General features: G+C 43.7%; 1 protein-coding gene across 29 annotated transcripts in view; it reads left to right on the forward strand.

Annotated features, from left to right (window-relative positions):
* Positions 1–21,764, forward strand: part of DAB1 (DAB adaptor protein 1) — a 1,085,079-nt gene that overhangs the window by 814,428 nt on the left and 248,887 nt on the right. For all 29 annotated transcript variants that reach the window (NM_001242550.2, XM_070245401.1, XM_070245360.1 and 26 more), the window contains 1 exon segment: positions 2,977–3,179. In NM_001242550.2, coding sequence (NP_001229479.1) covers positions 3,113–3,179 — 67 coding nt within the window. In that variant the 5' untranslated portion in view covers positions 2,977–3,112.

Raw genomic sequence — 21,764 nt, forward strand, 5'->3', positions numbered from 1 at the left:
ATTGTGTGGAGCAAAGAAACATTATTGAAGCATTTCAAAATTCTAGGCGAGCTTGAATTTAACTGATAGGGTTTCACAGCTTTTACCGGGGAAAAATGATTTGAGCTGTCACATGGTTTCTGGCCCTAGAGGACGTTAATCTCCTTAATTACAAAGAAAAAAATTTCCTAAATAATTTGGAGTTACTTCACAGCATTTGCTCAACCTCTGGCTTTTGGAAAATTAAAGGGAACGTCAGGCCTGGGCCGTGGTCCTCTCTCTCCATACTGCAGCTTCCCTGCTGAAGTTTTCATTTGAAAAGATGCTGGTTTCCTTTCGTTATTGATTCAGGGATGTATTTCAGAAATGCACAAGTGACGCTTGTGACACTTGAACACAATCACATTTTGTCGAACGAGTGATGCTGGAGATACCCGCGGAAGAGGGAGTGGGGCTGTGTTGTATTTATGGATTAGGTACCTACTGTGTGCAAGCCCAGCATGAAGGAAATGTCTCAGATTCCACTATTCCTCAATTTATCCTTAGAAAGCAGACTTAAACTGCCTTGGATTCCTCCTCTGTACAAGGAGCATAATAATATAGACTTGTGCCCACATACCGGCCATGTGACCTTGAGCAATTAACACAGTGCCTGATGTTTATGAAGTGCGTGCCAGGAGATGTGCCAGGCACTCCTCTAAGCATGTTACACCTTTGATCACACTTCATTTCCACTGCTGCCCCATGAAGTTGCTACTGCTCTCCCCATTATACAGATAGAGAAACTGAGGCAAAGAGGGGGTTGAGTCATGTCCTCAATGTCACATTGCTTGTAAGTGACTCAAACTATAAAGTTGGCCAAAAATCAGATCGTAACTTAAGAAGGAGAGATTCCATTTGACAGAGGGATCAGAACATCTTTCTGCCTGAGATGCCTCTTTGAACTGAACCTTGAGGAGTCAGTGGAATGTCAAGGCAGACTGGAAAAGAAAGATTCCATAAAAAGGTAACAGCACAAGGGAAAATTGGGGAGATGGGAATGTATGTCGCCTCCCTACTGCACTTAGGCTTCCTTTTATTAGTTTGGTGGTTAATTTCAAGGGTCCTTGCACGTGCTGGTCCTTCTGCCTGGAACAACCATTCATTCGTTTATTATACATGCATTTACTGAGTGCCCGCTGGTCCTTTCCTTGCCATCCACCTGACGGAAGCATCATTCTTCATGATCCCGCAGTGTAGGGCTTCTTCTCTGTGAAGCTTTAGCGATCCTTCCACGCAAAGGTGAACATTGCCCCTTTGTGCCCCAGGATGCCCGGTATTTGTCTGTTTTAGCTCTGGTCACACGTGTGCAGTCCGTTACAGGACTGATGCCTCTGCTAGACTGAGCTGCTTTGAGGACAGGAATCAGGCTTTGAGCCTGTGCTCTTGGCCAGTGTGATTGAGCAGTGAATGTCTGTTGACATGAGTGAGCCAGCATTTGCACCTGGCTCATGGTAGGTTCTTAGTAGATATTTGTTGCAGTGAAATGATAAGTATTATTAAGGAAATTAATCATGCCCATATATGACTGAGTTTTGTGACTCACCTCATGGAATCTTGTCTTTTGCGGGGGAGAGGTAAGGAAGGGGATGTGGGCTAGTGCATGGTGCAGATAGATGACACACAAGTGGCAGGAAAATTCTCATTTTCTACACGTGATTTCATGGACTCCATTCTAGGAAGATCATTTTCGTTTTCCTTAGTTGTGGCCTTAGATGCTGTAGTTCAAGCTCCTCTCATCCAGGGCCAGTGTTCTTTTTAAAAAATAGACTGCTCATTGCAAACAAACCAGATGTCTCTGGATAAGGTGGGAATTTCCTTATACTTAAGCCTTATTATTAATTTTATGTGGCTTTTATATAGGCCTTTTATGAAGCCATCTTTAATTGTTGTGATTAAGAGGTTTCGGTCATTATTGTCTCTGAGCTGAACTTGGCGTTCAGGGCCAGCCTTTCCGGATGAAGCAGTTCTAGAGCTGTGGGACGAGCTAAGAACCGACAACACGGTTTGAAGATCCATTTCCAGTAGGTTTATCTTAATATTCTTTAAAAATGGATAACTAGTGAAATGTTTATTTTCAACTGAACTCTCAGATATAACCATCAGGTAAATAGTCACTGGGAAAGACTGTTGACTTGACACAGGGAATACATTCATTCAATTTAAATGAAATCGAATGAGATAATGCATGTGAAGCTGTAGCTGAGGGCATAGTATATAGTAAGTGCATAGTAAATACTGGCGGTAATTGAAGTGGTTGTATTATCATTATTATCATTATTATCTCTTCCCAGCACAGTGTCTGAACTTAATAGTACCTAGTAGTGTGCAATGCATATTTATTAAACAAAGAATGAATGAAATGTGTCTGCCTGCTTCTTTTCTTTTCTTTTTCTCCCCACATTACATGCTTGTCTGCTCTTATAGCTAGGGGAAAAGCTGACATAAAAATTGGCTCGCTGGAAAGTTTCTCAGCCCCATTTGTCACCTTACCCTTGGAGCCCAATTGTATGTCAACTCCATGCCCCCTCTGATGCCTGCCAGTGAGGGACAGACCACAGGTCACTTCCCCGTGATCTGCTTTAGCTGAGCAAGCTTCTCTCATGGATGGGTGCCCTGTTGTTGGAAAGGTCTCCATGACGCTGGTCAGGAAATTCGCCTTTGCTCTATTTTCTGGGTGGCACCTAAGAAACATGGAAAACAAAGAGTTGGGCTTTGCCCCTCTTGAAAATCCAGAGTTGAAAGATCTGTTTTGAGTTAGCTAGTTTGAGGAAGAGATTTGCAGTTAGACTTCTCACTGCGCGCGCTGGGTGAGCCCTGCCGAGGCCTTGGTGAAGTCAGACGAGCAGTTGGTACATGGAGACCAAGGTTTTCCTGTTTTTGTATGTTTGCCAGTTCATCACACCCCCGCCCCAATTTCTGTTTAACTTCTGAATGTTCTCTTCCCTTGATTTGCAGCTCTGGGAAAGAGTGAATGAAATGTGCGGCTCGGGGTGTCATTTCTGAAGGCAGGAGCCATTCTCTTGGAGAGGAGTCCTCAATGAGCCTGGCCCAGGCCCGGGATCTGTGTGAAGTGGACTAAGGATTTAGTAGGATGTCAACTGAGACAGAACTTCAAGTAGCTGTGAAAACCAGCGCCAAGAAAGACTCCAGAAAGAAAGGTAGGGCTGAATTTGTTCCTTTCTTAACGGCCACTTATCTGTACAGGAATGGGTTTTTAAAAAAATCTCTGGAATGGAATATAGTACTATCTTTGTGATTGCATGTATTTTTTTAATAGTCACCAGCATTATTTGGTGTTTTTTGTACTTGTAGTATTATATTTTAATGGCTCTCTGTTCTCTGGGTAAAATCCAAAATTCTTTTCAAAATATACAAAGCCTTTCTTGAGATGCCTTCCACCTACCCCTGTAGAAACATGACGGCCTGAGCCCGCCCCTCCCCCTGTGTCCAGCCCTGCTTCCCCTCCAGGCATTCTGTGTGTTGCTGTTCACCTTTGCACATCCCAGTAGTTCTCAAATTGCAGCAGCACCAGAATCACCGGGAGGGCTTGTTAAAACAAGATTGCTGAGTCTCATCCCCAGAGCTTCGTGTTCAGCAGGTCTGGGGTGGAGCCCAGAGTCTGCATTTGTAACCAGTTCCAGGATGATGCTCATGCTATTGCTTCAGAGACAAGACTTTGAGAACCCCTGGACCATCAAGCCAGCCTGAAGTCCTCGTGTCACTCTCCGCTTTTCTACACCGACTCTTGCTTACTGTTCTGGTTTGACCTTAGTGTGACCTCCTGAGGGGCCTTTCTTTACTCCCCAAGTTGGGCAAATTGCTTTTGTCTGTTTCGCTTCAGTAGCACTTTGTTAGTATCTCACTTTATTAAAAATGTCCTGTGTTTTTGTTTGTCGGCTATAGCATACACTCCTTCAGAGGTGGACCTCTTGTTTGTCCTTTAACTCCAAACACTTAGAAAGTGCCTGGTGCAGAGGAGGCACGTAGATGTCTGGTAATGAAGATTGGCATGCATAGTGTGATAATAAAGTGATTCACTTCTCACATTTTCTGGAGGATTCAGCCCTATGGCTTGATGATCAAGTTTGTTGCTGTGTAATTAGATGTAAGCAACTTCTTGCTTTGTGTGTGTGTGTGTGTTCTCCCTGTGCTCTCAGCCCTTTCCGTCCCCTGTCTTCCCAGCTGCGTGGAGGAGGATTCATGGAGCTCCCTTTCAGGTCTGGAAGTCTGTCGGTGCGGGCTTGCATACCGAGATGCCTTCGGTGGCTTCGTATGGGCGGTGATTTGTCGGAGACATCGCTGTGCCTGCCCAGTCATGCTCTGCGATGGCATTTGTCTGACACTCTCTAGGAAGCAGGGGATGGAAATGTAATACATATGCAGCTCTTGGACAGCCAAACCCCAGGAAGGACTATAAATTTTGCTTTACATGTTTATTTGAAGCACAAATATTTTAGAAGCAGTCTATTTTATTCCCTAAAACTTAATGTAAACCTTGTGTTTTATGCATCATGGTCTAGGAATAATAAAAGGAAATCAAGTGGGTGAGAGAACAGGTCTTGGGAGAACTGCTATGTGGAAAAAAAAAAAGATTGCAGAGCCTGATATATGCTGGAATTCAAATGCTTTTTTAGTGGAAACTGACAAGTTATATTTTTGCTTCAGATTTAACCTTTCCACTAAACTTGTGCTCTTGAATGCTTAATGCATTAAAAATTGTATCTTAGTGTATATCTTTTCATTCTTAATTTTAACATGCAAAACCAGAAGCATTCTGAGCAGAGAATTCAAGATTTCAGAATATCGGCTTTGTTGAAGCTTTGGAACGGGAGCATGAAGGTGATCGTTTTAGACGTCCTCATCTTTAGGTCCTAGGAAGCTCTAAAATCAGCACAATACATATGCAAGGAGTGTGGCTAATACCCTGGAGTCTGGGCAGGAAAACCTGGGTTCAAATTCTGGCCATCCCACTTCCTAACTGTGTGACCTTAGAACGTCACTTAACCTCTCTGAGCCTGTTTCCTCTCCTGTAAAAAAGGATGTAATATTACAAACCTCAGAGCCTCACTATGAAGATTAATGGAAATAAGGAAAATAAAACACTTAGTGTAGTACTTGGCGTATAATAAAAGCTCGATAAATTCCAGCCGTGTTCCTCCTCCTCTTCTTTTTCCTCCTCCCTCCACTCCTCTCCTCACCTCTTCTCATCCCTTCCTTGCGTGTCAGCCTCTCCATTTTCCTCCTCTCCCTTCTTTTCTCTATCTCTGTTCCCATTCTCACTTCCCTCCTTCTCTTGCTTTTCTTCTTTGTCTTCATCACGTGGTTTTCTCTTACTGCGTTCTCTAGCCAAGGGGATCTTAAGAAAGTATAGAGCTGATTCGTCTCAGAGCAAGATTTTACAATTGTTTGTAATTATGCAACAATGATAAACAATCTTTATTCTCCATGTACTTGCCTAGACCAAGGCACCTTGAAAGCACACTCATACATTAAAAAGAGAGAATGAGAGAAAATCCTGGTCACAAGATTAATTTATTGTTTGTTCTTCAGTTTTGACTATGGGATAGTAAGTATTCCATCAAACAAATGTTTAACAACATTTGTGGCTAACTGGGCCAAAATAAGTAGAACTTTAAAAGGGAATAGATAGTTTATGTAGTGATGTTAAATCTTGAATGTAATAGTATTGCTCAACTCTTCTCCTAATACTTTCTCCAACTTCTCTTTGATTTTCTAAGTAGGCAATGTATAACCTTATAAGTAAGTTTCTGTCTTCCTCTCCAGTCCTTAAGAACTTATTCTTTTTCTTGTATTATTGCATTGGCTGAGTCTGTCAGTACAATATTTAGCGATAGTAGGTGTCCTTAATTTGTTCTTAAATTAATGGAAATGCTTCTAAATCACCTGTAAGTGTGATATTTAAGTTTTCACTAAAGATTCTTTGTTAGTTTACCTTCATTTATCATTTTCTAGGAAGTATTTTTTTAATCAAGAATTTGCATGTCAGATTTTATCATATGCTTTTTTAAATATCTGTTTCAATGATTATACATATTTTTCCTCTTTTCATTTATATTGTGGTGGATTTCACTGATAAATTTTCTGGTCTTTTTTTCTGAGGTAAATCCTACTTGTTCATGATGTATTGTTTTCTTTGTTATTTTCTATATGTGGATTTGATTTGTTAATGTTACTTAGGATTTTGGTATCTATATTCTTCAGTAAGATTGGTATATCACTTTCTTTCCTTAAACACTCTTTGTGTGTGGTATTAGTTAAAGTTGATAACGTCATATAATGATTTTGGTGGTAAGGAAACAATAATATTTAGGCCTCTTTCTGGAAAAATACATATTTTTCTTTTTTTAGTAATTTAATTTGACTTTTTAAAAGCTGTATATGCTTCCTACTGAAAATTAGAAAAGACAAAGTAAGATGCATAATCTCATCAATCAAAAATAGCTACTGTTAGCATTCGAAGTTCCTTCCTTCTGGACTGACTTTTCAGGATAATATGTGCCAAAGATCATGCTGTTCGTACAATTTTACAGCCTGCTTTGTTATTATATGACCTTATATCATAGTGCATTTCTTGTATTATTACGTGATATTACAGAGTAGAACACTTTTTTACCATTTAGCAAGATTTAGATGGTTCCTAGGACTGATATTTTATTTCCCAAAAAGAGAATACCTGACAACGTGGGTCGTGTATTGTGAGAAAGAGTGGCATAAAGAAAGTTAAGACGCCTTCAGAATCTCTCACAAACCCATCATGGTTCTTTAACCCAGGCTGTGGAAAGCAAGTTGGACAGTTTCAAATACAAGTCATGCAAGGGGCATGCTTTACCACAAAATGAGTTTCTAGATAGGCCATGTGTGAGACCTAACTAGGGTATGCAGATTTCCAGTAACGAAGGGATGGAGGCGGTGAGGAAGAAAGGTATTTTCTTCATTTCGTTTTTCTTGGATTGTGTCACTACGCACGCAGCTTGTCAAACGGTGCCTGTTTCTGGAGTGGAATTTGACGGAGGACAGGAGGAAGACAATCCATAGTTTCAGGTTCATTACCTGCCATCAAAGGGGGAAAATCAGTTGACACAATTCTTGTTACTTATAATCCCAGCGTTAGGACAGCCGGTAGAAGACTGTGGTGGAAGAACGGGTCCCAGGACGAGCAGCTGCGGCCATTTCTGGGGGCGGCACCTGGAGCGTTTAGTCAGTGCCGTCTGGCAGCTTAGTGTAGCGGAAAGAACCAGACTTTGGAGCCAGACAGACCTGGTTTTTAATTCTAACTCTTCTCCTTATCTGCTGTGTAACCAGAGATGGGATATTTAGCCTCTTTGAGCCCTGTCTTTAAGGCTGTGTGTGTGTGTGTGTGTGTGTGTATAATACTTCTGCTTGTCATCAGAAGGGCCAGAGAGACATCATGGAGACAAGGCGGGCTCGTGGTCTGCCCCTTGGTCACTGTTGGCTTCTCTGTCCTCTTCCTTCTGAGGTCACAGTTCAACATTGTCTCCTGATTTTCTAGGAACACCTGGAAATAAACTTCTTCACTTTCCTTATATTTATATTAGAGCTATACCCAAGGGTCATAAGTTAACAAAACAGCAACAACAAAATTCTACCTTATTATTTCCTCCCAGAAAGACTTGGCTCTGAGAATCAAGGCCCTGATGGAATCCGGAAGAAGGTGGTGGTCATGTGGCAGACGCCTTGGTTTGGAATCACCTCAAACTGAGTTGGAACCTTGCCTGTGTGCCTCAGTGGCTGTGTGAAATTTAGGGAGATTTCTTAGAACATTCTGGCCAATTTTGGTTAAAGGATGGTTTCAGTAATGCATACTCAGGGTCCTGATCCCTCAGCCGGTCACTTAGCCCTGGAAAATAACCTCTGTTTAGCACTGGCTTGCCACTCAGGAGCGGATCAACTGCTATAGTACTCATTATGCCATTGGCTCCTTAGGACTCTGGGAGATTAATTACAAGTAAATCTTTTTATTAGGCCTGTAGTGCAGAGTGAATGCTGTTTGACCACTTCTGTCTGCTGCTCTCCTGCTGTAGGCCAGGCAGCCTGGAATCAGCCAAGATGCTGGATTTGGGTTCACACCTCAGGCCACCGCTCTCTGGTTGTTTAACTTCACACAAGTCGCTTCCACTTTTCGAGCTGCAGTTTCCTCCGGCACCAAATGAATGTAGAACTTATATTTGCTTGGCAAAATTTGAAATGTAGAAGCAGCATTATTTAATTAATTAGTTCTTTTTTAAAAATTATTTTATTGAGGTCATATTGGTTTATAACTGTGTAATTTCAGGTGTACCTTATTATATATCAGTTTCTGTATAGACTGCACTGTGCTCACCACCAATAGTCTCGTTTTCATCCATCACCATACATATGTGCCCCTTTGCCCCTTTTGCTCTCCCCCCAGCCCCCTGCCCTCTGGTAACCAGTAATCTGTATGATGCAGCTGTCCCACTACTGGGTATTTATCCAAAGATCATGAAATCAGCAATTCAAAGAAATTTATGCACCCTTATTTTCATCGCAGAATTAATTAGTCCTTTTGTCCACAAACATGTCTCCAGCCCTGGCCAGGAGCCCTCTTGGGTGATCAGTGTTCTGGGGAACAGAGAAACCCCTGGGCAAGAGATGCCGACACCAGTCTGTTTGTAGAGGTGAAGAACTTCCCCCTGAGGCAAGGTCCTTCTGATTTTTTTTTTTAAAGATTTCACTTTTTTCCTTTTTCTCCCCAAAGCCCCCCAGTACATAGTTGTATATTCTTCGTTGTGGGTCCTTCTAGTTGTGGCATGTGGGATGCCGCCTCAGCGTGGCTCGATGAGCAGTGCCATGTCTGCGCCCAGGATTCGAACCAACGAAACACTGGACCGCCTGCAGCAGAGCGCACGAACTTAACCACTTGGCCACAGGGCCAGCCCCGGTCCTTCTGATTTTTATAGGTCTCATCCTTCCCTGAAAAAATATGTTTTTCTCTGCTTTGCTGGTTTTATTCATTTTCAGTCTATCACAATTCATAAAATTTATGTTTTACTCCAAATTTATATTTATTAGTTAAAATATTACGTATTTGTTATAGTAAATAAAATTCTTATTAAAAGTCTTTTCCCTGCTTTCCTGGTCAAAAGCAAGTGAATTTTCATCTTCGTAAACATGAGTAACACAATACTCTGAAGTCTGTATGCGTTGAAACGTGAGTAGGTTCTCTAGAAGTTGAAGTACAGAAAAAGTTTAAGGAATTAGCATTTGGGGGCTGGCCAGAGCCTCTCTCCCATGCATGAGACCTCAAGAGGAGAATGACCTGCTTACCGTCACTCAGTTGGTCAGTGGCCGAGCCAAGACTGGAACCCAGGAATGACTGGCTGGTGTTGCTTCAGTTCGGTAGATTCCAAATAACTTATCTTCTTAGGATTAACCTCTTGGCATGTTTGCTCTCTCTTCTTTTCAATGAAGACTCCTGGAAGAAGTAGATAAACTTAAGTTTGGGTCACGGCTCAGCACATTTTCTGCTCGTGAATCTCAGGCTAGCTTTCTGAGCCTCAGCTTCTCATCTATAAAATGGAGGTAATAATATCTATCTCAGAGTATTGCAATGAAGATTACAAGAGTCAAAAATATGAAATGCCTAACACAGTTCTCTGTACATAGACTCCAGATAAGGAAACTTTCCCTTTTCCTTCTGCCCCCCAACTTGTTTACCAGCCCTGAGAGGCAGCCCTTTTCTTACTGCTGTAGGATATAAAGAGAGGCAGAAGGTACTCTTTTCTCCAGAGGTATATTGGGTAATCAGCTAGTGAACAAAAGGGACTGCTCCATCTTCAAAGGATGCTTGTTCAGAATAAGTGGCAAGGTGAACAGGAAACAAAGGAAAATGGACCATGTTGTCAAGCTACAAACATTTATTAATAGCTGTCATTTATTGTGTGCTTCCTGCATGCTAGCCATTTTACATAAATGATCCCTAATGAGCCCAAATCTTACATCACCCCATTTAACACATAAGAAAATAATGTTCAGAGAGATCCGGAGACTTGCCCCCAGTCACATGGTTTGTCTACATGAGCTGGAAAGCACAAGGTCTGCCCAACATTAAAGTCTGTGCCATCTTCCAGGAGTGCATTCTATGGGTCTACTCTGTGGCTTGATAATGGAGGTTGGGGAATGTGAAAAAATTACAGGGCTACACTCTTTTTTGGGGAGGCGGGGGCACGGAAACAGATTAGCCACATTGTGTGCATTTATGGCGCCGTTCTGTCTTGGCAGGGTTTTAGATCTTGGTGAGCTAATTGCTCTCTACTGACTGTGTGATTTGCAGGCTTTGTAAATTCAAAATCAAGAACTTAATTACTAGATGGCATAAATTTCTCTGAGGCTGATCCGTAAAGCTCTTGGGCTGAAGGGTTTGGAAGGGTGGAGGGAATACTGTTTTGGGTCAAGAAGTCCAGTTCTTTATGGTGAGACTGACTGTCGAATCATATGGTGTGTGGTGGGGAGAGAATTCTGTATTATCTCGGAGCACATGATCTTGAATTTATTACAAGGCACCTCACTCACGGTGGTCATTCCCTGAAGACAAACTGTTCCAGGTTTCGTTGGTGACAGTCCAGGGCCTCATTCTAACTGGTTCCCTTACAAGAAGTCAGGTTTTCTTCAAACCCTCCTTCACACCTCCTTTCCTCTTGAACTTATTTTATAACCCCGGCAGCATACCACAGAAGAAAACACACCAAGCAAGCCCTCCGAGATGTGGTCCCTGTCTCCTTTGCTGTCACTTTGCCTCCTGATAGCCTGAGCCCCACTCATCATCAGGTCCCAGGATGCACCTCTGTGACTTCTGTGCATACTTCCCTCTCTATCTGGATCAGCTTCTTCACCCTGTTCACTTGCCCAACTCCTGGTCATCCTTCAAAACTCAGCAACCGTTTGATTGGGCCATCGTCCTTGACATCTTGAGCTTCCTAATGCCCTCAATTAATCACTGATTATCAGCCTCTGTGACCTCCCAAATATCTCTCAAAGCCGCCATTCCTTGTCTCTTTCCTTGCTGCCCTTCTGCTGAAGATAGTTCAGGCCATCTTCATCAGTCATCTGATTCATTCTAGCACCCTCCTAAGTGGTCTTCAAGTTTTCAGTACTATCCGTTTCCAAGCTATTCTTGACATTGCTCACTACTGTGAAGATCTGATCAGGTCCCATCTCTGCCTCAAACTCATTAGCGAATGACTCCTACTGCCCTCAGGATAAAGTCTACACTGCTTATCATGGCTTCCAAGAGGCCCTGTCTGCTCTGACCTCTCTTTATCTTTCCAGTTACATCACTCACCACTCTCCATACCAGTACTCCACTCTGTAGCTCAGTTGAATTCATTTCAGTTCCCTGATCCTACCATATTATTTTTCACTTTTGGGGTTTTGCGAATGCTTTTTCTTTTCCCAGGAATAGGTTTTTCTTTATTCTTTTCGAAGCTCACTCCGCTTAGCTTAATTTCAAGTTAGATTTTGCTTTCCCCGGAAATGCATTTTAACCCACCCACATGACCCCCACTTGCGGGTCGTGACCGTCCTGTGTGCTCTCAAAGCCTCTCATTTTGCCATCATACTCCCTTATTTTAATTATCCTTTTGTTCCTCTTTATCATTCTCTAGGCTGGGAGTTCTGTGCAAGCAGGGACTATGTCTGGCTTTAACTACTTCACTTCTACCACTGAGCATAACGTTGAAAGATGTTGGTATGCAGCAAAATTCGTTGAATGAATAAGGGAGTGAATGAATGAACTTATGACTAAGAAAGCCTCACCTGACTGGATTTATGAGGCATCCCATTGCGCGCTGTACCTTAGATGATTCAAATCATCACATTGTTCCTGTAATTTTTTGCTCATTTCTCTGTCTCTACTATTAGCTACAAGCTCCTAGGACAGCACTCAGAATTTAGTAGGTACACAGTAAATATTTGTTGAATTAATTATCATAAAGTGTGGGGGAGAATGATTTACAAGGGGAAAGCATTAAAAACACAGACATCTCCCTAAATGCTGGCACTTGAAATTCTTATTATGTGGCGTTGAAAATTCCTACCTTTCTGTGAACTACTTCTCCTTTTGTGATGTGTGTCCAATCATATCTGGTGCTGTAATTTAGCATGATGTGGGCCATATTGGTAGTAAGAGCTATAAGATTTGCCATATTAGTTCATCCCACTGCTTCATTAAGCTCAGTGCGCTGCCTCTGGCAGTGACTGGGCCTGAATTTTGATGTTTGGAAGAACAAAGCCCTTCACATTGGCCCTCCAAGTGCTGCGAGTCAGAGAGGGGTATGCTCCTTCCTGAGCTGGAGAGTCTTCATCTTTGCAGATAATCAGTGAGTGGCCCCGAGCCTGAGGTTTCATTAGCTGTGTGGGTTTGCTGAGCCGATGATGTTCTCAGGTGTGCTGGGATTTCAGCAACCCGCTCCTATTTCCAGCAACCCGCAGCACAGCTTCTAGGCTGGTCAGAGTACATGTGTTGCAAGACGGAGCGTTTCTGCATAGTCCATCAAGAGAGCACAGGCAGACTAAAGGCAGAGGAGAGGGTAGAGTGAAGGCAAAGGAGGAACTAATGCCTGTTGTTCATGTTGTCTCAGTTAAGCCTGAAAAACAGCCTTTAGATAAGTATTCCTGTTTTATATGGGAGGCAACTGAGGCTCAGAAAGGTGAACAGCTTGCTTGTAAGTAGAGGGACCCATTTGCACCTAGAGCTCTCTGACCCCAGAGCCTGTCCACTTGCTTAACACTGGACTAAGAAGCTCCCTACTGAATGGTGCATCCTCCTACCAAATACCAAATAATGCTTACACTGAAAGACATCTACCTACAGATTCCAGTGGTACCGCCGTTAGGTTGAGATGACCTCAGCAAGAGAAAGGATTGATGGCAGAATATGTGGTGGAGTTAGAAAGGCAGAGGAAACCCTAACCTGTCACCCCCCTGGTGTGAGAGGTTGCTGCGCATCCAGGTTCCATGTGATTGAGAAGGAAACGCTGCCCTTTCTAAAGAGGATGCCAGTTATTCTATATTTTCCAGATATAGAAAGGAAAAGACTAGGTGAACTTGAAGGATTTTGACTGTGCCTAAATTGAAATGCATTTCCAGATCTTAGTTTGGAACAAGCACTCCAATTTTACAAATGCCCCTAATCTATGAATGTTATCATGAGCCCACTTCACCTCCCAGTGGGCATCCCCACATCAGAAATAATAATGAGGATGCTGGTGATGAAGGTAGCTACTGTCTGTCAACAATTATAAAATATCAAGTGATGTCTTCAAACCTTTACATGGGTTTTCTCACTCAGAACAACCCTTTGAGGTAGCTCCTCTTTTAAAGTCTCGAGTTTAGAGATGAGGAAATAGAAACTGGAGAGGTGACACAAAGTCAATGCCATTGACCTTGGAACCTATCCTCTGAACAACCCTGCAGTTCTCTCTTACTCATTCGTTCAGCAAATGTGTACGTGCCTTCTGTGCACCTGGCACATTCTGAACACATCAACCTGCTTGGCCCTCCCTGAACACGCATGAGTTTCCTTCAGCTTTCCTCTCAACTTGGATAAAAAATAACTCTATCTCTTATCTGACTGTCAAGGCCCACCTGATCCTCTGAAACCCAGCTCTGATGGTATGTCCATGAAACTTAGCATTCCTGTCCTCCCATGGAATAAAGCCTTCCTTCCTCCGTGATTCTCAGCATATATTTTTTCAAATTTTTAGTCCAGATAAAGCTCTTATTTCATTATTCCATCAGTTAGAATCACATTTATATACTCTCTTCCCTGCTAGATTGTGTCTTAAGTAGAGAGTTGACGGCAGGGATCGTGTCTTGTGCATCATTATATCCCCTCAAAGCTGGGAAGAGGAGAATTTTATTGAAGAGTTCCCAGTAGGGAAGATGGGAAATGACATTAATTACCTGGCTCCTAAAAGCAGGCAGAGAATACAATGACTTAAAATTTTCATGAGGGATTTACGAGGTTGGTAATACTCCTATTTTGCAGATGAGGAAACGTACTCAGATAAGTTCAAAATGTGTTCAAGATTGCTCATCAGGTAAACGGAAAAACAGGAATTTTAAACTCAGGTTTAAATGATCTAAAGTATGGGATCTTTCCACTACACCATGCTGTTTTCCAGCAGTGGTTATCAAATAAAACTTCAGTGAAAGCTCAGTTCCGAGGGGTCTGGTTCCTGTTTTAAAGTGGCAGCAAAATATGCAATTTACTTTGATAAAGAATTTATATATCATCATTGTAGATTCACTTCCTCAGATTGGGGTCTGTCGTCACCTGAGTCTGCCAACCTCCTCTGGCTGGCGCTACTGCTGTGGGGAGAAGTTGTAATCCAGTTGTTAAACCAGAGGCAAGAAGAGCCATGCAGGAACTCACATTGGAAGAAGCCCAGCGGGTGATGAATAGCAGACCTGAATCTTATCATGTCTTTCAGGATGATGTACGGGACCGTTGGAAACTGCCTTTGACAAATGTGCATGAGAAGGGGAATTATCTCCAACAATGAAAAATGTTCTTATTATGTGATCCTAAAAAGGATCAGGACCCCTCTCATTCGGAAAATGATCATCCGCGTATCCCTTATTAACAGCGATATGGAAGCGTGTGCTAAAGACATTGGACGTCATATTGAGGCTGTGATGGATAGCCAGGAGTACTGGAATCAGGTTCGACTTAGGCATGGTAGCTCGATGCTTGATAGCAGGTGGCAAATGTGCAACTCTCAAAGGTCGCTTTTAGCCCTTGCTTCATGAGGCTCTGCAAAACTTGTTCCTGTGTCTTAGCCAAGTTCCCGCTGGCTTTTGGTCAGGCTGAGGCTATGATTAAATAATAGAAGGTGTGTGATATAAGTTTGTAGGAAATAAAATCATTGCTATAAGGAGAAGAAGACTAGTGCATGAGGGATTTTAAATATTTGATCTCATGTTTCACATATATATGTGGAAACGTAGAATCACAGAGATTCAGTAGCCTGAACAATGCTAGAAAGTGGCAGAATGAGGATTTGAACCTCAACAGCCTGATTTTAAAGGCTCTGTGCTTTGTAGACTATAGTAGCTTTAATAAATAACCTCTTGGTTGGAGTTCAAAATAGTGGAAATAGCAACGACTGACTAGCCTGCGCAAAGGTGCCTACTGCAGCTTTTAACACAGTAGATGTTCAAGAAATGTTCAAGAAGGTGTTCAAGAATAGTCAAATTAAGAATTGTCAACACAAATTAATTTTGTTAAGGGCTGTGTACTGATTATAGGGTTCTTTGAGTTCCTCCCTCTCTTCCCTCCTTCCCTTTTTCCTTCCTTCTTTCCTTTATTCCATTTTTGAGCATTTTCTTTTTCTTTTTTTTTGAGGAAGAGTAGCCCTGAGCTAACAGCTGCTGCCAATCCTCCTCTTTTGGCTGAGGAAGACTGGCCCTGAGCTAACATCCGTGCCCACCTTCCTCTACTTTATATGTGGGACGCCTACCACAGCATGGCTTGACAAGCAGTGGCATGTCCGCACCCGGGATCCAAACTGGCGAGCCCCGGGCTGCCAAAGCGGTACGTGCGCACTTAACCGCTGCGCCAACCGGCCGGCACCTTGAGAATTTTCTAAAACCAGGCAGAGTGTGGCCACAGAAGAAGATTGCGGACAAGTCCTGAGCTTAAGGAATTTAAGATCTAATACGAAAGATGGCAGAAAGCAGTTATAGTTCATTGCAGTGAGTTGAAATCCCATAGCAGAGAGAACCAGCTATCAAGGACTTCCCAGAGGTTGTGAGATTTAAATAAAGATTCTTGGAGTTCAGATTTATATTTTTTTGGTTCAATAGATACTTTGTGAAATATCTTCTATTATTCTAGACGTTATCTACTTATTAGATTTAAATCCCTAGTTGTAAAAAGTAAATCCTACTCTGTCCTCCAGTGAAAAGACCAGTAGATTGGAAATCTTGCTGAGCAGCCGCTTGCTCCCCCCTCTTCTAAAGTAAAAGCTCCTTCGAGTTACACACATATTCTGTCCATTTCCCATGATGCATAGGCCCAGGCACATAGTATATGCTCATTAAGCATATGTTGAACAATAGAATGGCTTATATTAGACAGGTAATTCTTTGGCCTTTGGCCTACATTTTCCTAGAATCAGTAATTTATATTCCATTAGTTTTCCTTTGATGTTTTAAAATAATGATTACTGTGGCTTCTCCTCCTGCTCTCAGCGTTATAGATTGCAAATAGATTTTGTGTAATTTTCCAATGCTGGTCGATTTTAATGGCAGCTTGGAGTACTATGGAGAGGATTCTCAAGTCATACCCTGGCTCTGAGTGACAACAGTTAACACACAGGTGTATTTTCTTTCAATCTTCTTAGCCCTGCACGTAAGTATGTGCACAGCAGCATGCAGACACATGCATTCCAGTTTGATCCTGCTGTGTATTTAATTCCTCATTACTTTTTCACTAAACCTTCCAATTTAAGCTATTCCCCTGTCATTATAACCTCCTGGCAATTATCATTTTAAAAAATGGTAAGTGATCTCCTTTCTTTAGCTTTTACTCATCAAACCTCGCTCCCCACACTTCTGCATTGTTGCCATTTTCCAATAGTCCCTTCCCAAATTTGCCAAGTCTTGCTGAAGCTGTGGCATACAGAACTGCTTTCAGTAGTCGATGATTTATTTCTGTTTTCATCCTTGAACTGATGCAGTGTTTATCTTCTGTATTTTGTGGCTAAGGGAGGATGCTAACGTTTCCCGCAGAGAGAAGGAACAGAGACTCTGGGGTGGGCCTCCGTTGCAGGTTTGTTGCCATGGGGCCACCGCTGTAGGAGAGCCTTGGGACTAAGGTTTGCCAGCGGAGGCTTCTGGGCTCTGGGGCTCTTTGCAGTTCAAATCTTTTCACCTCAGCTTATCAACTTTCATGTGTCGTCCTGGTGACTTGATTCTTTGGCTCATCTGTTTTAATGTGATGAAATGTAAAAATCGAGGCCGGTTTTGTCCCCTCACAATGACTTTAGGGGTTTTCAGCTGATAACCTATCCTTAGTCTGTTAAGGATTCGAATTTTAAACAGCTAAAAATACATTTTCCTGGTATCTCTCATCAAGTGATTAGTGCAACTATTTAGTTCTGCTCGTCTCTCCTATTCTTGGTAGATTTATTCTCTCTTCTTAGAATTCTGCTGCTGCCCTCTCTGTCTGGAGATGTCATTTAAACATTGCTTATTAGGATTCCATTATTTGTCTCTCATATACAGTCAGCTAAATCAAAAAGTCAGACAGTGTTTTTAAATTGCAAATTTAAATGACAATTTATAGACCAGGTCTACTGGAAATTTTCTGTCCTTGGCATCCATTATTGCTTGTGTGTATATAGTTTTATGCTCTCTCTCTTTCTCTCTCCCTTTATCTTCTTGAGAGCACAGCACACATATCCATCAGAAGGATCGGAACTGCCTGCAATCAAACAAAAAATGCAATAAAGATCTTGAAAGGAAGTGAAGACAAACACCCTATCCTAGACCTTACTTAAATATTAGTTGACTTCCTCCTTCTCCTCCCCTGCCTCTTAAGGAGGAACCTTGCATTAGTCACTTTTTCTAAAAGTGTTGAAGCCCATGGTTTAGAGTCAGATAAAATATTCACTGAAGCCTGAAATATGCCAGATATGGTCATCTCAGTTAATCTGCATGACAAACCAATGATAATGACAGGATTGTTAGTAATAGTTTGATAGCTAACATTTATTGAGCGCTTACTGTGTACGAGGCACTGTCCTCTGTGTTTTATGTGTCATAATTCATGTATGATAATAGTATGTTGATTTCTAAAAAAGGAAACTAAAATTCCCGGGAGGCGACTTGCTCAGGTCCCAAAGCTGGGTTAGTGCTGGAACTCCAGCTTCCAACTTAGAACTCTGTTCACCACACTAGGTTCATTTTTATTTTTAGTAAGAAAACTTGGGGCCTATTGAGTATCTCTATTTTATAAGAATGACAGATTGAGAAGTCATCTCACTATGCCTTGCTGAGTTTTAATTTTTAGAAGATTTGGTTAGAAGGGGTAGCTTTAAACCTTGAAATATCTTCTTTCATCGGTCCATTTTCTCTGGGATCAGAGTAGATTGGCAAAGCATTATGATCTTCCATTTCAAAGCTGAAGGATTATCCATCTTGATGGGTGAAATCATCTCTAAAATCCCTCTGAAGCCAGCTGCTGAGGTTGGTACATTTCAGAAGACGCCTGTGGTACCCAGGAACTTCAGTGATGAAAACTAATAGAGTAAAATTTGCGTGTGGACGGCCCACCATCTTGTCAGATGTTTCTATTTATAACAGGAGCCTGAAGGTCTTTCTTTCAGCCTCGTCTCACCAGGTTGCAGTGTCAGACGCAGCTGGGGCGGTTCAAGGGCTAGTGGGACTTCAGTCAGACATAGGAAGTGAGGACATGGGGAGGTGAAAAGACTTCCTTGTGCCTGGGAGAAAAAATGGCAAGGGAGCCATCAGACCACAATGCAGGTTTGACCCTGAGTGAAAGAATGAGGGAAGGAAGGAGGAAAGGGTGGGCTGAAGCATCTTCAGCAAGCCCATTGTGGAGTCCGTGAGCCCAAGTCATCAGAGGAGTCCCATGTCTCCTGGGAATGGGCCTGGCAGCGCATCCCTGCCCGCTCCATCATGGCTGGGAGCAGCCTGTGGGAAGCGTGGTCTTGGTGCAGGGGGAGTGCTGAGTGCAGCAGCTGGGGCTCTTGGTCAGTTTCTTTCTGCAGTTGGAGGTCTATCTGCAAGATGCATTCTCATGGCCCCCACAATGCACCAGACTGATACTCAGAGTACCTGAATACTCTAAGTTGCCAGGGGACGTCCCCTCTAACTTCTTCACATCGCTACCATTTGGTGCAAACCAGCGGTTCAGATTCCTCTCCCCATGCCACCCTACACACCTCAGGCAAAGGTGGGCAAATGTGGGTTAAAAGGTGATGCTAATTGAGATTGGGGTCCTAAATTCTTTGGCAAGTTAGTCTAGCAATGCTCAGAACATTTTGCCTTTCCACAGCCTGCAACGGCTGAAAAGAAGGGACCAAAAGAAGCTACTGGGTTGACAGCTCAAAAGGGAAGCCCTCTTGGTACCTAGTGTTCCTCCCACACAAACAAAAGGAGAATGCCCATTCCATCATACACACCCCGCCCCACGCCAGGAAGGCCAGAGTGTCAATTTTGTGAACATCTTTCCAATGGCCAGCGTGCATAGGGCCCTATTTAAGTCCACTCCGTGAACCCCCACAGCCAGGGAGGCACGTGTTCTTTAGAATACAGCCTCTTGATTGTGTTACTGTCTTCAGATTACCAATTGATCAGTCACAGCTCTGCCATTTATTGAGTTATGCGACCTTGGGCAACTTCTAAAGACTTTAAGCCTCCATTTTCTTACGTGTAAAATGAGAGCGATAGGACCGTCTCTCAGGGAGATAGTTCAGACCAAATGAAATCACATTTGTAAATGCCTCGGCACAGCGTTTGGCACATACGAGTGTATATGTATATGTGAGTGAATATGTATGAGAGAGAGAAGGGGAGAGACGTGGCGATGTGCTGGTTTGCTGCTCTTGTGACTGAGAAAACCGAAGCCCATGTATCGTGGCTGATTCTTGAGACCGTGAGGTTTGTGAGGGGGATGTGGTGGCCTGTGTGTATGCATCCATCGCTGCCTGGCTCTGTGCTGGAGGTGCTGGCAGTGGGCAGGCGCCAGCTGCACCTTTCCTGCTTTCCGGGAGGTGATGACTCAGCACTCCAGTGTTCCTCGTTGGGCCTCAAGCATACCATGCTCTGTTATGGCTGCCTGCTCAGCCTTTACCTTGGCCTTCCTCCAGCATCATTTGTTGTTTGGAACAGAACCCACTCTTAAAGGAAGCAGTCTGGAAGGGTGAGCATCTTGACGGCCTCGAGCGTAGCGCTGGAAAGCCAGACACTGATGTTTCCTCCTGTTGTCTCCCCAGAGCTAGCTTCCTGCTTCTCCCTCTCCACAGCCAGGCTGGCTGTGGTCACTGTGCTCATGGCCAGCTCTACTGGCTGGTCCATTCAAATTCCAACTAAGACTGAGTCACAGGGCCCCAATTCCGGATTTTGGGTAGAGAAAATCTGTAAAGCTCAGCCTAGCTCCGACAGTGTCACCCCTGGTCTATTCAGGAGTTAGGGAAATATAATGTGACAGTAGGTGTTACAACCCACCCTGTGGGTGATGGGAGGGGCCCAGTATACAAAGTGGTGAGGCAGGGACTGAAGAGTCACAACTACTGAAAAGATCCAGCTTAGACGTCACGTCTTCCGGGAAGCCTTCCTGGAACCAGCCCTTGGCTCCTTGGACTTGGGGTCCTGGCCTGTCACGGTAGCTCTCAAGGATGTGCTGCACTCTCTTCACCCCCACGTCTGTCTTCCCACCGGATCCCGCCTCCTGAGGGCAGGGACAGGACTCATTTCCTTTTTGCAAACAACTCCTGTGCCCCAGTGCCTGCCACACAGGAGGTGCCCCGTCAGTGTTTACAGAATTGAGTATCACTGGGGAAACAAATAATTGCATTGCAGAGTGAGAAGTACTTCCCAGTGACAACACACAACAGTCACTTTGCCAGAAAATGTTGCCCACCCCCCCCGCCCCCCGCCCAAGGTGCAGTAAACAGCCGTGAGGACAGAAGCAGAGCTGGGACGGCCGCTTTCATGTACAGTCATGTCCTGTGTCTTTGATCCCAAACTCCTTTAGGTTTTGGATCTTAAAGAGCCTACCGCAGCTACCCACTTAATAGCCATCCGGCACCCCACGCATTAATGCCAATTAGCCTGGAAGGATGAAAACTTTGGGGACGTAATGAGCTGAGCTGGCCCCTGTTCAGTCAGCACTTGGCCCGCGTCTCTTGAGCTGCTTAAACCCACTGGATGGCATCAGGTTTCACCTTTCTGAGGAAGGGCTTACCAAGGCCTTTTTGCTTTAGTTTTTTTCCAACTTTCGGTTTATTTTAGGTGACTGACCTGAAGATTTCGGAGTGAAAGTCTTCAGAAGCCCGGGCTCATGGGAGACCTGCAGCCCCACACCCACCCCAGAGCCTGCCCCTCACAGCCCGACTGAGACTAAGACAGCGTGTTAGTTGTGAGGTCAGCACAGGTGTCACTGCAACCAGCCTTCCCACGTGCCACAGGGCCCAGCGTGGTGTCTGGCAGTAAGGTGTTCAATGATTATTGGTGGAGGGACCGTCACCAGCACACTGCAGTGTCACAGATGTGAGTGTCCGCTCCACCAGGACACTGCTGTGCCCATTGCAGTGTGACTTGCACCTCCACCCATGCCGGGCACATAGTAGGTGCCCAATAAATATCTGTTGAGTGAATGAATGAACAAACGATGAAGAGTAATTAAGAGCTCTAGCGGGAGGAACACCTGGAGGTGGAACTTGCTTCTGCCACTTCTCAACGCGGTGAACACAGGCGGTTTACTCCCTCTCTCTCAGCTTCTACCCACGTCTCAGTGTCTTCATTTATAAATGGAAATACTTCTGTCTGCTGCACAGGGATCTTATTAGGAATAATGCGATTTGGTGTACAGAGCAATGTGCCTGGCCTGGGCTCAGGGCTCAGTGCCTGGTGGATGAAGCCGTCACTGTTAGTAGAAGAGCCCAGAAGGCTCAGACAGTGGCGCCGCATCTCAGGGCGGCATGAGGAAGACT

This window comes from Equus caballus, chromosome 2 (genome assembly GCF_041296265.1).
Source record: "Equus caballus isolate H_3958 breed thoroughbred chromosome 2, TB-T2T, whole genome shotgun sequence".
Classification (NCBI taxonomy): domain Eukaryota; kingdom Metazoa; phylum Chordata; class Mammalia; order Perissodactyla; family Equidae; genus Equus; species Equus caballus.